This window comes from Chinchilla lanigera, unplaced genomic scaffold, assembly GCF_000276665.1.
Source record: "Chinchilla lanigera isolate Chin_1 unplaced genomic scaffold, ChiLan1.0 scaffold00071, whole genome shotgun sequence".
NCBI classification, from domain to species: Eukaryota; Metazoa; Chordata; class Mammalia; order Rodentia; family Chinchillidae; genus Chinchilla; species Chinchilla lanigera.
Window position 1 is genome coordinate 1,857,424 of NW_004955472.1, and position 14,657 is coordinate 1,872,080.

The window sequence follows — 14,657 nt, forward strand, 5'->3', positions numbered from 1 at the left end:
TTGGAGGCTGGCGCCAGACGGTCTCCAAGTTCAAGCCCAACCTGGGCAGTTTGCCAAACCTCGCCTCATACAAAGTGAAAACGGTGGCCCCTTTAGCATCCCCACTCCCCCAGCTGGGTATTTTGTCATAAAGAAGGCCGGGCAGCAGTGCCGGGTGAGCAGCTTGCCTCCCCGGGTGGATGGGCTCCCCGCTCCACTGTGTGTGTCCATCACCGCAGTGTGACAAGGCAGGTCCTTCGGCTTCTAGCTCGTCCCCTGCTGTGGTCCTGGAACCTGCACAGGAAGTAGAAATGAGGCAGGCCTCGTGTCTGCAGCAGTCACAGCCTTGACACCTTTCCTCAGGGTCAGCTGTGGGGAACGGCAGTTCCCGTGGCGGAGGAACGTTCAGCCCTGTCCCTCACCATAGCTGCAGCAGGGACAGCTGGGAAGGCCCTGCCTCCTCCTGTGTCGCTTGACTAGTCCCAAGCAAAGAACGGGGTGGTGAGCCAACCCTGGGCAAACCCTTGGCCACTTCGGGCAGAGGCAGCTCCCAGGCTGGAACCAGGTCTCGGCTTCGGGAGGCTGTGCCGGAGGAGCGTCACGGTCTCCTCTCCGGTGTTCGCAGGCAGGCGGTCATCCACGCACACCGGGAGCAGCTGGATGAGATGGCTGAGCTGGGCTTCAAGGAAGAGACTCTGGTGAGCCAGCTGGTTTCTAACGTAAGTAGCCTTGACCGGACTCGGGCTGCTGGGAATTAGCCTGTGGGTGGTTTGCTGGCCATCCGTGTGCGACGTAGTGTCGGTGAGCTTCTGCCGTGGCGCACACTAAGGCCGTGTGACCGCGCGAGAGGGTCCGGGTACCGCTGGGAGATGGTGCTCCACTGCCAGCCCCAGGCTGCGAAGTTCCAGCCTGGACTTACCGCCCTGTCTTCCCGTGACTTGCTGGGGCCCCTCCCTGTGACTGTGACAACCAGCTTGCTTGCCAGGGGATGAGACCAGAGGCTTTTCCACCTAAATATTCTCTACCTGTAAAGTGTCCTAAAGGCAGCGAGGTGGGCCCTACCCAGTACCCAAGCAGCTGGGTTTCCCGGCGGGCGGCGGGTCCTGGGTTCTGAAACTTTAAAGTGGAGGGACTGGCAAAGCCGATCTGGCAGAGGGCCAGGGAGAGTCCCACCTGGCCTGCGTTCCCTCTCAGGAGTTTGAAGAGTTCGTCACCCAGCTGGATGAAATCATGGCTCTGAAATCCAAGTGCATCCAGAGTCTGAGGAGCCAGCTGCAGCTGTACCTCACCTACCAGAGGCCCTGAGAGGAGCGCTGTCAGAGTAAGGTCTTCCCGCAGACGGTGGGGGCGGTACAGGAGGGGCCTGCGCAGGGCTCTCGGGCTTAGCGAGCCTTGTGCCAGGTCTTCCCCGCACACACCAGAACCCGCTCCCTAGGGCCCTCCATCCCCCCTCAGTGCAAAGCTTGGGAGCTTCTGTAAGAAAGGATGGGCCAAGCTGAGGACCGTACTGCCCGTCCTTCTGTTTGGGGGTCAGAGAGCATCTGCTTTACTGATCCCACGTGGGAACACATCTGGGGCTAAGAACTCATACACATCCTTATTTTGAGAATTAGAGAACAAGATGGTAACCTACAGGTCAGAAGTCAGAGCCGGGTGTGGTGGCGCACGCCTGTGATCCCAGCACTCGGGAGGCTGAGGCAGGAGGATCGCCACAAGTTTGAGGCCAGCGTGGGCTACATGGTGAGTTCAAGGTGTTCCTGAACTACATGGTGAAACCCTGTCTCAAAAAACAAAAAAATTTAGTCACAAGCTGAGGAAGACAATAGGCTCAATTCAGGGGCTAAATTATCTGTACTGGGATAATTCAGGACACACTGGCCCCAAAATAAAACACTGGTGCTAGCAGGGCAGCAGTAGATTGAGCAGTGCCCTATCAGCCCTTAGAATCTCATTTCTGAAAATTTAACCGACTTATGTGTCCTTAACAGCAGGTGTGGGGCAGGCTTTATGCTGCCCTCCCTTGCTGCAGTGCAGCTTTGAGACAGAAGAGGGCGCTCACGTCACGCATTTTTCTTGTGCCGTCTCCTGCTGAAGTGGCAGACTGCCGGGCTGCTTTCGGGCTCCACACTTCCCACAGCCCTTATGGAGTAACTAACGCCACGGGATGTCAGGCAAGTCGACGTCCTGGGCTCATCGTCTCCCAGAACACCCTCGCTGGCCACCGTCCCACTCTCAAGGGCCTGTGTTCCGTGTCTCAGCCTGAGTGCCCGAACCACACAGATGCCTTCAACTAGATGTTTTTAGCAGAAAGCGTAAGGAAACAGGTGGCTAACAAGTGCCCATCACTTTCAGAGGCTGCCTGCATCGCCCTGAGCTTCCTGTATCAGGCCTTGAGGCCCATTATCGTGTGAAGATTTGTTTCTTTCAGGCCAACAACTTACCGGTTTTAAGGAGTTTAATGGAGAAGGGATAAATGGTTCTCCAGACTGAAGCAGCCACCGTCTCGATGGTGCTCACCCTGACCAGCAGAGGGCACCGTGCTTCCATCTTCAGGCCCTGCACCCCTCTGCGCGTGGTCACTAACAGGAGACCCCCGCCCAGGCAAAAAGCCCCAGGGCTAACGAGGTAGTGTTAGGGCGGGAATCTCAGGAATGCATTCTGTCCAGTTCAGCAGCACCACTGCAAGCTGGGGAAGTACCTTAAACCCAGTCCTGCCCACGGCACAGGGAAAATATAAGCCTGCTGCTGCTCACGGGAAAGAAGACTTTTCTCACTCCCTGCTTGACTCTGCTGAGGACCCAGCCCATCCTACCGCCACGGTTGGCCTGCAGACATCAGAACTAGGTGGCGTTTAAACAGATCCTGGTTTGGGCCTGCCTCTGCAAACCAAAGAGCCTGAGCAGACTAGAGGGCCAGCTAGCTCTTGGGTCCCACAGGCCCAGAATTGGAAATACATACTGAAATGACAGAAAATGGATAGGCCCTGCTCTAACTCCGGGAAACCACATTCCCATTCACTGACCTCAGTAAAATAAACACCTCTTGACAATAAAGAAGATACCACAGCAGGATGTAACTTTTAGATTTTTATTAGTTCTCTCTGAAGAATCAAAATAGTTAGCAAATTATTTTAGATTCATGAAGACTGTATATCCTATGTATTTAGATCTTTAATGATATACAACATAATATAAAACAAAGAAACTGGTTTCTATGCCTAGGCGCGTTACTCGTGTTGTGTCGTCCTAAAGCAGGGCTGGAGGAGACTCAGAGCCGTGGGGGTTAGTGCTGGCTGGCTGAGCCGTGGTCCGCTTTCTCACCCAGTCACTTGTGCGGGGAAGGGGCCCGTGATTACCCTAACTGGCAATGGTTTCGCAAAGCACGGCTCTGAAGCCCTGGCAGCGGACGACCGCGGTCACAGCCACGCCGAAGGAAACAGGCTGGACAAGAGAGCATGGGACCGCCTGGCAGAGGCGGCAGACCCAGCCCCGCGGGGAAAGTGCGTTCTCGGCCTCACCGGCGTTGCCGGACCAGTGTAACACTAAGACTGTTCAAAGGCGGGATGAACGAAAACCCTGGAAGAACCTCTCACTTGCACTTGGATTTAAGTCCACCAGTGCAGGCGGGAGGGGCAGCTTCTAGCCCCAAGCAGCACTATTTGGCCCCCCCTTTCTCCCCGCCCCTCTTGGCAGCCGAGCCAGGTTCTGGGGTCTCTGCTGAGGACGCAGAGACCCCAGAAAGACCGAGGCTGGCTATGCAGAGGGCCAAGGTGGGAAGGACACTTCTCAAAATACAAATAAATTTAATATGGAAGGAGCCAGGGCAGGTCCAGGGCACGCACACGCCCCAATCTTCCCCACTTTCTCTCCAGCTCACGACCGAGGCTCACAGAGACTGGCAAGCACAGTCTCCACACCTGACCTGACCCCCAAAAGAAAACCCAGAAGCGTGCCCCTTCCCCCCCCCACAGGTGCGCTCTCCGGGGCCTCCTGGGCGGGGTGGTTCCGTGGCACGGCCGAGGCAGGGCCTGGTCTCAGCTGGCTCCAGCCCGGGCCATGAGGTCTTCCAAAGCATTGTCCTGGTCATTGTTGTGTAATAGCAAGGCTTCCTTAATGTCTTTCAGTTCAAAGCCCATTTCCTTAAATTTGCTCATTAACTGAAGAAACTCCATCATCTAAAGGACACATGAAAATACAAATGAAGGGTCTAGCTACACAACACAGCTGAACGCGCACAGCTCCTTCAGTAGCTGTGCCGGCCCGCAACCCATTCTTGCTGACCTGTCGGGGGCCCGCTAGCCGCAGCTATCCTCCCACCAAGGCAAAATAATGAACCTTTAAGTGGCTATTTTCTGGGAAGTAAGGTCGGCAGACACTAGCAATGGCCCAAGTCAACCAGAAATTTGGCTTTTTCCCCAGTCAATATTCCCTTCCCCGATGTTCTAGATAATCTTTAACCCAATGCTTCATCCAAGCCAAACATAGGCCTCAATCTGCTGGACAGCTGGGAGACTCTGCATTTCAAATGCTTCTGCCTGCAGTCACTGGCAAGGTCAGCGGGTTGTGAGGCATGAAAACCAGGACTACTTTATGTTTTCTAGAGGACTCCCAAGAAGCAGGGTTCTCACCTTTTCTTCTGAACACTGGTGCATTTCCAGAGCCTCTTCCACTAAAAGGGGGTCGAAACCCTTCTCACAAAGCTGTCCATGTGCAAAGAGATAGTCAAGAATCTAAGAGAAGAGAGAAGGAAACACCTACTGCCACACCTCTGTGCTTCCCAGAGCCTTTAACCAGTTAGTGTGACCGCTGCTCCCCGCCCAACCCGGGCCAGCGCCTCCTGATCAGGACCTGCCTTTGTACCCGCAACCGTGCCCGGCACAGGACAGCCCCAGTGGCTACGTGCTCACAGGCAGGCACGCCCTGCCAAAGGGCCGCTGCCAGAGTGACTCACGACTCCCACAGTGTCAGCCCCACCGCCTGGCAGGATGGGGCACTAAGCAACAGTGCAGGTAAAGACAATGCCCCCAAGGGCGGGACTCCCTGGAAAGCCTTGACAAGGCGAACATCTCTAGGCCTAGTTTTGGCTTCTGTAAGGGCAAAGGAGGAAGGGGTTAGCTGGATGGCAGTCTAACGGCTCCACTACGCTCTAGGCCAGTGGTGGCCGGCCCATGGCACACAGCACAGCCGCTGTTCTCACCGGAAGCTCAAAGGTTTGCCATCACTGCTCCGGGCCTTCCCTCAGCCCAGGTCCCAAAGCAGACCCCAGAGAGGTGCTGCGGCGAAGTTACTGGTCTCCCTGGTAAGGTACCTGAGTCCTCACCAACCAGGGAAGGAAGCAAGTCGCCACTGCAGCTCCAGAGGTCAGGTGCTCTCCTGGCTCCCCACCTACCCCTGCAGACGACCACTCACCTGCTCGATATTCTCCCCTTTCTTCTTCATGGCCCTCAGGACACACTCATATGAATAGCCCATGTTGACCACCGTCTCCACGCACTGCCGCTCACTGGGGGACAGTGTCTGCAGTTCAGAATGGGCCTGGGGACAGCTCGGTACGCTGGGCACTTGTGACATTGAGAAATTCGGAGGGGAGACCTGGTGGTAGAGAAACAAGAGGATCACGTCCAGAAAGACGACCGGGGCTGCAGAAAACATGGCCCTCAGGTGGCCTGAGCCAAGCGCTTCCCACGTCAACCTCGCAGTCACCAGTCCGCTTGGGAGAAAGAGCCAGGCTGCTGGTCAGACAGACAAGAGGTACGAGCTGGAGGGTACCAGCCAAGGGAGGGAGCCGTTTCCTCCCGCCTTGCAGAAACAATGCACGCACCACCACGTGCCCTTCCGTGCCCGAACCCCCTGGTCTGGAGAAGCTGTGGGGCGACAAACAGCCAGCCCGTGCTTACGCGGGCAGTGACTTCTTTGCTGGGCTCCATTCACTGTCCCTTTCTAGGCCACGTATCGGAGTCCTGAAGGGCTCATTCAGTGAAGTACTCCCACTGCAGGGCTGACTCTGGTCGGAGTCCCCATCACTGGGCAAAGGCTGCAAGTACTGCTCCGGGCACGGCCAGACCAGGGTTTTGAGAGGGTTCTCACCTTTGCCCCACACCCTACACGTCCTTCACTGCCTGCTAGAGCTGCTGTCCTACAGAGCCAGGACGAGGTCGCAGGAGCCACAGCAGGCCCCAGGGCTGGAACGTGGGTTCCGAGGGCCGTCAGTCTGCTGCTGACTAGTGTAAGCCCCAAGGCAAAAAGGAAGTTCATTCCCAAGCCAAAGGACCCATCCACCATGGGAACTAAGTCACAATCCTCTAGAGTTTAGTTTGGCTCCCAAGAACCAAAGAAATGCTTCATTTCTTTTTTAAAATTTGGGGTGCTTTAGACAGTAGGGAGCCCTCAAATGACACTGCTGTAACCAACTGGTCCTCTCAAACTGTCCTGGGGGAAGCCATGAAGACCACAGGCCTTCCAGCCCACTGTTTCTACTTGACCGTTTCATCCACAACATGCGCAGCAACTGAGTCATGAGACTGTCCAAAGGTCACTGGGTGGATGGCGGACAGGCAGCCCGGCCCCTGACCCCTAGCGCTGTGTCCTCAGGGCCAAGCTCTGCCTGGTCACGAATACCAACACCCAGCTGGGTGTGGTGGTTAGCTGAGACAAGAGAACTCTTTAGCCCAGCCTGGGCAACTTGGTGAGACCCTGTCTCAAAAAGAGCAGGGGGAGGGGACCGGAGACACACACACACACCACACACCCCACACCCCTCAGCGGCACAGACCCTGCCTGGCAAATATAAGGTTGTGAGTTTGATTCCTGGTACCAAATAGAGATAAAGGGCTGAGGATGTAGCACCCCCTGGATTGAATCCGCAGTACAGCCACCCACCCAGAGAATACCAACATCCAAAGAGAAATGTCACCTCTGAAAGGATAAGCCCACCCAGGAAGGAGTGGGACTATTCTCCAAATCCCTGCCTTTGTCATAATGCCTCTTGAAAGCCTAGTGGGACGTGGACATATGTTATAAAAACTACATGCTTAAAGTTCCCACCCGGGAAGCCGTGGCCATATCACCCTGAACATGCCTGATTCTGGAGTCTACGCAGCGCTGGGGCTGGTAAATACAGTACTGGGATGGGAGACCTCCCACAAAATACCAGGCGCTGTAAGGGTTAAACTGGCATGGTAATGCACATCTGTCATCTCAACACTCTGGCGGCTGAGGCAGGAAAGCTACTGTGAGTTCAAGCCCAGCCTGAAACACATAGCAAACTGGGTCTAAAAAAAAAATTTTTAAGAATTTCTCAAATAAGGCTGGTGATGGTGGCACACGCCTGTAATCCCAGCACTCGGGAGGCTGAGGCAGGAGGATCGCTGTGAGTTCAAGGCCAGCCTGGGATACAAAGTAAGCTCAATGCTAGCCTGAACTGCATGGTGAGACCCTGTCTCAAAAAGATCAAAAAACAAAACAAATAAAAATTCTCAAATATTCTGGTGGGAGAAGTGTTTATCTGATACTGTAGGTAAATCTGGCATGGGTAAAGTATGAATGATACTCAGATTGTTCTATGTAGTTGTGCACTTCTGGGGAAAATGCAAACTAAAATCTATGTATACAAATATCACAGTGTAATAAATACTGGGGACATAGCCCACATAAGGCATTAGGTAAATAATGAAGAGCCATGACAGTCACTTAAAGTGACACTTAGTGGGGCTGGGAGTGTAACAGCCCAGGGGTAGAGTTCATGCTCAGTATGTGCAATGTACTGAGTTCAATCCCCACTTCAGTAACAAACCAAATTAGAATTATCAAGTTATCCGTCCACATTTAAGTGTTTGAGGGAAGGATTTGGGAGGATGTAAGCATTAGTGTTTTGAAGCCTCGAGTGTCCGGGCAAATCCTGGGCTTCGGAAGGTGGCAGTCCTTTCTCTGTGCAGCCTTCACGTCCAGCCTCAGTCAAGACAGCCAGCTCTCCTGCCAAGACTTCCCCGATGCCTGCTCCTGCTGTGACACCAAAGCACCTCCTGCGGGAGGCAGGCGCGCTCCCGCCAGCGCTCCGGTTCCACTCTGGTCACACTGGCAGCAAGCAGCACAGCACGCACTCTTAGATACGAGTTACCAGATCACCAACATTTCTGCATCTCCAGGGCCTGGCTTTCGCCCTGAATTCGTGCTGATCAGTTACAGAATAAGGGGGAGTGTCTTTTTTTTGGATTTTTTTTTTTTTTATTCAAAATCCTCCTGCCTCATCCTCCTGAGCAGCTGGGATTAACAGAGCACCCAGCTCTATTAGGATTTTCAAAGGAGGGCTTCATTTAATATGGGGAACTGACCAAACATCTTGACCTTCTCTTGTAAAATGATAAGAATTAAAATTATTATATACCTTTAAGGTCAAAGAAAAAATGGGGGACACAAGGGCCAATGGATTTCAATGAAACCTTAGAAAGGGGAAAGCTCATGCAGGGATGGTTACTGGCAGAAGCAAGAAAGTATTAAGATGTGTGATACACCTGTACCAACACCCCATGATGAATGTAACTTTATGTACCTCAAACATGTACTAAGAGTAGTTATAAAACAAGCAAGTGGGAAAGAGGAGCATCAGCCTGCCAACCCCCAGGACCCCTAAGCAGGCCTCAGACCCTGAAATACTAGGAACTACAGGAATAAAACGAACGCACAAAGTCCATGATCAGAACACTTAAAATCCTCAGGCAAAACCTTCCCTACCCCACCCCTTCTCCAAGAGACAGAAAGCTCAGTTTTTAGAAAATGTGAACCAGACACCCAAGGACAGCGGTGATGTTCTGGGGGTTTCCCTCCAAGTCAGTGTTCAACCTCTGCTGACCCTTAATGATCAGCAGCACACTCCCAACTCACATATGTTTTTGTTTTTAGTGCCTCGTTCTTAAACATGAACAGAAAGCCAAATCCACCAACAAATGACACCAACCGTAGGAGGAAACAGACTTGGAAATTTAAAATATAATGAAGATTTAAAAACAAACAATGTAAGAATCAAGTAACAGCTCAGTGTTAGACCACTTGCCTAGCATGCCCGAGGCCCTGGGTTCAATTCAGTTACCCCTCCACCACGAGCAGCAAAAAATTAAGGATACACTGCAGGAGGTAAACCAGAAAAACAGAAAAGGATAGAAAATGACACCCTCCGTCAAGGAGATTCAAACATCTAGGTTTAGGAAATCTAATAAAAGAACAGAGAAAAATATCAAAGAAATACCAAAGAGAAAAACTTTCCAGGATTTAAAAACTGGGTTAACCCTCAATTTGGAAAGGCCCAGGAGGGCCCAATACCATCAGAAAAGGCAGATCACAAGTTTGAATCGAGCCCGGGCAACTTAGCAAGACCCTACTCAAAAGAAGGCCTGAGGATCCAGGTCAGTGCAAAAGTCCTGGCTTCAATCCTTTGTGCCACAAAAAAAGGAGAGCAGAAAACAGGTACAAAGAAACTATGGGAATCCCAGAAACAGGCAGTACAGGAGAGACAGAAAGTAATTACAATGTGTTTTCTAAACTCAGTATACTAACCTCAAACATAACATGAATATTAATTCACCTGAACTTTGTATATATATATATGATATAGGATAAGGGAAAGGGGGGGCAATTATAAGATTTAGACCTCAACCACTGTAACAGGAAATATGAAACTGTCTAAAGTTAGAAGCGTTAGAAAAAAGGCAATATAAGCACACTTACTGAGAAATGCAGTCCAACACGTGGGAGGCTGAGTATGAGGGTCGCTTTCAGTCCGGATTTGAGACCAGCCTGCACAACAAGAGCCTATCTCAAAAGCAAGAAAAGGCTGACACTGAAAAATAGCAGCTCTGTTTCACAAATCCCAGCAGAGAGAGTTCAACAAAAATCCTGTCTAAAAATAAAGAAGGGCCTGGAGATGTAGCTCGGTGCAAAGGCCCTGGGTGCAATCCCCAGTGCCACAAAAGACAAATTCAGGACTGTCTCTCTCATGATGATCCCTAAGGATTTCTCCCCTTCTAGGCGTGCTTTATCAAACAGTAAAGCATGAAAGTAAAATCTAAAGATGGAGACCGACCAAAACACAGCACCTAGAGTAGTAACAAGAACGCATCTCCAGGGACACTTGACTGGGAGAGTGGGTGTGCGCAGCCCAGGTCACCGCCACCACTCCTGCCTCCGGCACTGTTACCTGAGAAAGAAAAGTACTCACTGGGACCTCGAGGCTCACACATAAAGGCCCAGAATGGAAACCAAGCTCTGCTTGCTCGGCGTGGGGCCTCGACCCCTAGAACAATGCAACTCCAGCTGTGTATTCCTGTACGTGCAGAGTGGCACCATCTCAGGCCAGCAGCAAGCAAGCCCCTTCTGCTGCTGAGACAAATGGGCCAGAAAGAAACTACAGTCACCCTGGTCAAAGAACGCCAAGTGTTCTGGATGAGCAGTAACTGCTGGTAGCTCACTGGCACTAGTCTCCAAATGCTTAACGTAAGTTTAAACGGGGTTGGTGGCTAAGTATCCTTTACATAAAGCATTTAATGAGTCACAAAAGGCGTACAGCGTCTACTGACCAGGAGACATTAGGATGAAGCCCACCCCAAGGAAATAACACTGATGCTCTGCATTCGTCCCATTCCTCCAGGCCCAGGTCCAGCCCCGGGAGCTGACGATGGGAGCACTCACACAGCCCCTCCCAAGGGTGCCGCTGCCGGGCCCTGGCACTGGCTGGAAAGCAGACCACGCCTTCGTCCTCCTACTGGGTAACAGCAGCCATGTCCCGCCTTCCTGCGGACATCGCACCACTACAACGGTGCTCCTTTCTCTAAGTGGTCTGTTGAGGGACTCTTATTTAAATATATATACATATATATATACAAATAAATTTGTATAAAAATATATATATACACATACACACAAATAAAGGAACCTCGCTGAATCTGCAATTTTTTTGAAGCCAATCAGACTGCCTGCAAGTTAATCAATTCACCCTTCTACATTAAATCTCCATTCCCAAGAACACACAGCTTTCCCTCCTCCCTTCCTTTGAAGAAAACCATATAGTTGGGTTGTTTTGTCTGCTTGTTTTTAGTCTTTTTGAGACAGGGTCTTGCTGTGTAGTTCAGGTTGCCCTTGAGCTCACTTTGTAGCCCAGGTTGGCCTCGAGCTCGCTACGATCCTCCTGCCTCAGCATCACAAGTGCTGGGATTACAGGCGTGCGCCACCACGCCCTGCCACACAGTTCTTATTAGTGAAAGAAGGTTAAGAAAAGGGGCAACCCATTTGGGACCCCTCCTGAGAGGGGCTATTCCTAGGGCATTCCCATTCCCCATTCGTATTCCTCATTCTTTTTCCTAGTCCCCATTCCTTTTCCCCGATAAATTTTCCTACTCTTAAACAAGATTGGTACATGAGACTGGTAAATGAGATTTCCACCTTATGATTCAACTCTCAAAAAAATTATCTACCAGTTACTAAGGAAGCACTGAGCCGGAGGAAATGTAACACCCAGCTCGCCAAGCTATGACCAAATGAACCATACTCATGGTACAGTAAGACAGGAATAAGCAAGCTGGAAAAAAGTATAATGAAGAGTACTGTGCAACTTTAAAAAAGAAGAAAGCCAGGCATGGTGGCCCACACCTATAATCCTAGCTATTCAAGAGGCTGAGGCAGGACCTGTCTCATAATAACGTAAGATTTTAATAGGGCAGTAGGTGCAGGTCAGCACTCCCTGGGTTCAATCCCTAGTACTGCAAAAACAAACAAACCATTTTAAAAAACACCATTACCTTTATTGTAATGGATTTGCTACCAGAACAAGTGTTGAGAAAACCACCACTAAACCAAAGCCAAAATGGAGAAGAAAAACACTTGTATGAACTTTGTCAGAGGGGCACAGTGGTGCAGGCCTGTAATCCTAGTACTCGGGAGGCTGAGGCAGGGGGATCACTGTGAGTTGGAGGCCTCACAGCCTGGGCTACATAATAGGTTTAAGGCCCACCTGAACTTATCTCTATAGTGAGACCTTGTCTCAAAAAAAAAAAACTGTCGTCATTGTACACTCACATTTGGCCAAGTCCACCACTACTCGCCATGTCATCTACAAATGTGGAGGGACTAACAAAAGAACCAGGCGATGGTGGTGCACACCTGTAATCCCAGCACTCCAGACTGAGGCAGAAGGCATGCTGTGAGTTTGAGGCCGACCTAGGCTACTAGTGAGTTCAAGGCCATCCCGGACTATATAGCAAAACCCTGTGTCAAAAATCAAACAAAAAGGAGACAGAAGAACCACTGAAAATTTTAAGAGCTGCTGAGATGAGAAAAGCTCCTTGAAAGCAATCTAGGTTGCTAGGCAGTGGTACACACCTACCATCCAGCTATTGGGGATGCTCGGGCAGGTGGAATGTGACATCAGTATCAGCCTGGGCAACTGAGCAAGATCCTGTCTCAAAGTAATAAAAAATATGGACAGAGATGTAGCAGAAGCCCTGAGTTCAATCCCCAGTATACCCCCTACTCCAAAAAAAAAATTTTGGACTAACTGAAAGTAGAATATGAGAGTGTTATCACCACTGATACTGCCCTGAGGAAATTAGAGACCAGCTATATTATGTGACTGTCACTGATGTCCTACGACACAGAGACTTTATCAGAAACACAGGTATAGGCACATCTCAGGCTGACCGTGCTGTCCTGATTGTTGCTTCTAATGTTCTGAATTTGAAATTGGTCTCTCCAAGAATTAAAAAAAAAAAAAGCTGGACATGGTGGCGTGTGTGGATCACCGTGAGAGGGAGACCAGCCAGGGATATACAGTGAGTGCAAGCCGGTCTGACCTACAGAGCGAGACCCTGTCTCAATAAACCTACGACTGGAGGTGTAGCTGAGCACTCCCTGTACTGTATACATACATACACATAGGAGGAGAAATAATAACAAAAACGTTAAGAAGGACAAAGAAAACCATAAAAAAAATACAACGCATGACAGCACAGAAAAGAGCAAAGCGGGAAACACCATTTACAAGACTCATCACTTCTCATCACTGTAAAGGAAAAGATCCAAAGAGTCGGGAGGAATAAACATTAACCAAGTTCAGGCTGGGAGTGTAGCGCAGTGGTAGAACACCTGCCTAGATGTTGAAGACCCTGAGTTCAATCCCCAACAATGAGGGAAAAAAACCCACAAAACAAAAATTAACCAGGACTGTGGACAGAGCTCAGCTGCACAGTGCCTGCCTGGCAAGCACGAGGTCCTAAATTTGATTCCCGGTACCAAAACGAAAATTAACCAGGCTAGTTTCAAAACTAATAATCCTGGCCCTCAGGTAAACAGAATCACATATAGTGATAACCAAGTCCATTTACCATGCCCCATTTTGCCCTAAGCCTTGAAAAGAAGACTGTGAGGTAGGCAAGCGCTAGGCAGGGGACAACTTAGGACTTACTGTGGGACCTGCATTTGGAGGTGAAGACTCTTCTGTGCACACAGAGAATACAGACAGGGAAGGCGTGTGGGACGGTGTCAGAGTGGGCACCTCTGCGCCACTATCCAAGTTCAAAGCTGCAAGCCCAAGAGCATGGTCCCCATTGATCTCGCTGGCACTGCTTTGGGCAGAAGGCTTTAGGGAATTTCGGAACGCGCCGCTGCGGAGGCAGGATGTGCTATGGAAAGTGCTCGCCAGCTTGACTGTCTTCTGACTGCTGTCATCAGAGTCAAGTTTGGGGAAGGACAGAGATTTGATATTGCTTACTGCAGGGATAGGAGGAAGGGACACTTTGGAAGACAGCGACATCTTTTCACAGTTGCCTAACTGCGGTAAAGTTATAAAGCCATTGGGTTTATGAAGAGGCTTGAAATCCAGGGCTGCCCGCTCCAAGGACGCCAAGACCTCCTCATCCTGTAACACAGACCCAGAGCTGCCTCTGGGCAAGTTGTTGTCCAGTAACTGAGCCATGATGGGCCCAGTGGTTCCTGCCAGAATGTTTCTCAGCTCCTCCTTCTCATCAATAGTTTTTAACTCCAGCTTGTCAAATGGGTCTTCCTCACATTCGAAGTCCGCAGGGTTGAAATCTGCCTTCGTGTGGGGCGGGCTGAGAGCCTTCTGCTTCATGGCACTGCTGCTGACCCGCGTCGGAGTGAGGATGCTGTCGTGCTGTAAGCTGGCGAGGATGGGGTTAATAGGCGGTGGCATCGTGGCTGTACTGTGAGTCTTGGAGAAGCTCATTTTGCTGTCACCCTCTGGGCCACTCTTAGAATTCACTCTGACTTCTGCTTCCTCAGCCTTGCGCTCTGCTTCCTGCTGGGTTTCCTGGATTTTCTTAATACCTTCAGCCCACTCAATGGTTTTCTTTTCCAAGGAGAAGTCATACTGCAAACATACAGCAGAGAATGGAGGTGTAAATCCAGGTGGCTGCCCTTCCCCAACCCAATCCACCCCTTCCTCTCTCTTACAAAACAGAAGTAGTCCAGGCGGCAATTACGGCATGTGCGATAAACCCCACTCAGGAAGACGGATGCTTCCAATGTGTTTATATGACTGAGTCATCTATGCTCCCAGACTACTCCTAGGGATTAACTGGACAGTTTCTATGGCCTCTAATCCTATATACTAGGCAAAATGAGCCTTCCCACTTCCTTTGCCTCCCTCCCTTTGGGTCTTCCTTCCTAGAATTCTTT

The 14,657-nt window shown here is 50.7% G+C and overlaps 2 protein-coding genes across 16 annotated transcripts in view; one reads left to right on the forward strand and one right to left on the reverse strand.

Moving 5' to 3' along the window:
* The window catches only part of Kif24 (kinesin family member 24), a 93,676-nt gene extending 82,574 nt beyond the window's left edge, over positions 1-11,102 (forward strand). For 4 of the 11 annotated variants that reach the window (XM_005401086.2, XM_005401087.2, XM_005401089.2 and 1 more), the window contains 3 exons: positions 605-698; positions 1,174-1,300; positions 1,968-3,193. In XM_005401086.2, coding sequence (XP_005401143.1) covers positions 605-698; positions 1,174-1,284 — 205 coding nt within the window. In that variant the 3' untranslated portion in view covers positions 1,285-1,300; positions 1,968-3,193. Of the gene's footprint in view, positions 1-604; positions 699-1,173; positions 1,720-1,967; positions 3,194-10,617 lie in introns of those variants that run through there. The other 7 variants (XR_001237085.1, XR_001237084.1, XR_001237083.1 and 4 more) reach the window with 7 other exon arrangements.
* The window catches only part of Ubap1 (ubiquitin associated protein 1), a 43,003-nt gene continuing 31,398 nt past the window's right edge, over positions 3,053-14,657 (reverse strand). For 2 of the 5 annotated variants that reach the window (XM_013522988.1, XM_013522987.1), the window contains 5 exons: positions 13,426-14,349; positions 9,699-9,767; positions 5,388-5,570; positions 4,607-4,708; positions 3,053-4,153 (listed from right to left, as the gene is read on the reverse strand). In XM_013522988.1, coding sequence (XP_013378442.1) covers positions 4,013-4,153; positions 4,607-4,708; positions 5,388-5,570; positions 9,699-9,767; positions 13,426-14,349 — 1,419 coding nt within the window. In that variant the 3' untranslated portion in view covers positions 3,053-4,012. The remainder of the gene's footprint in view (positions 4,154-4,606; positions 4,709-5,387; positions 5,571-9,698; positions 9,768-13,425; positions 14,350-14,657) is intronic. The other 3 variants (XM_005401084.2, XM_005401083.2, XM_013522989.1) reach the window with 2 other exon arrangements.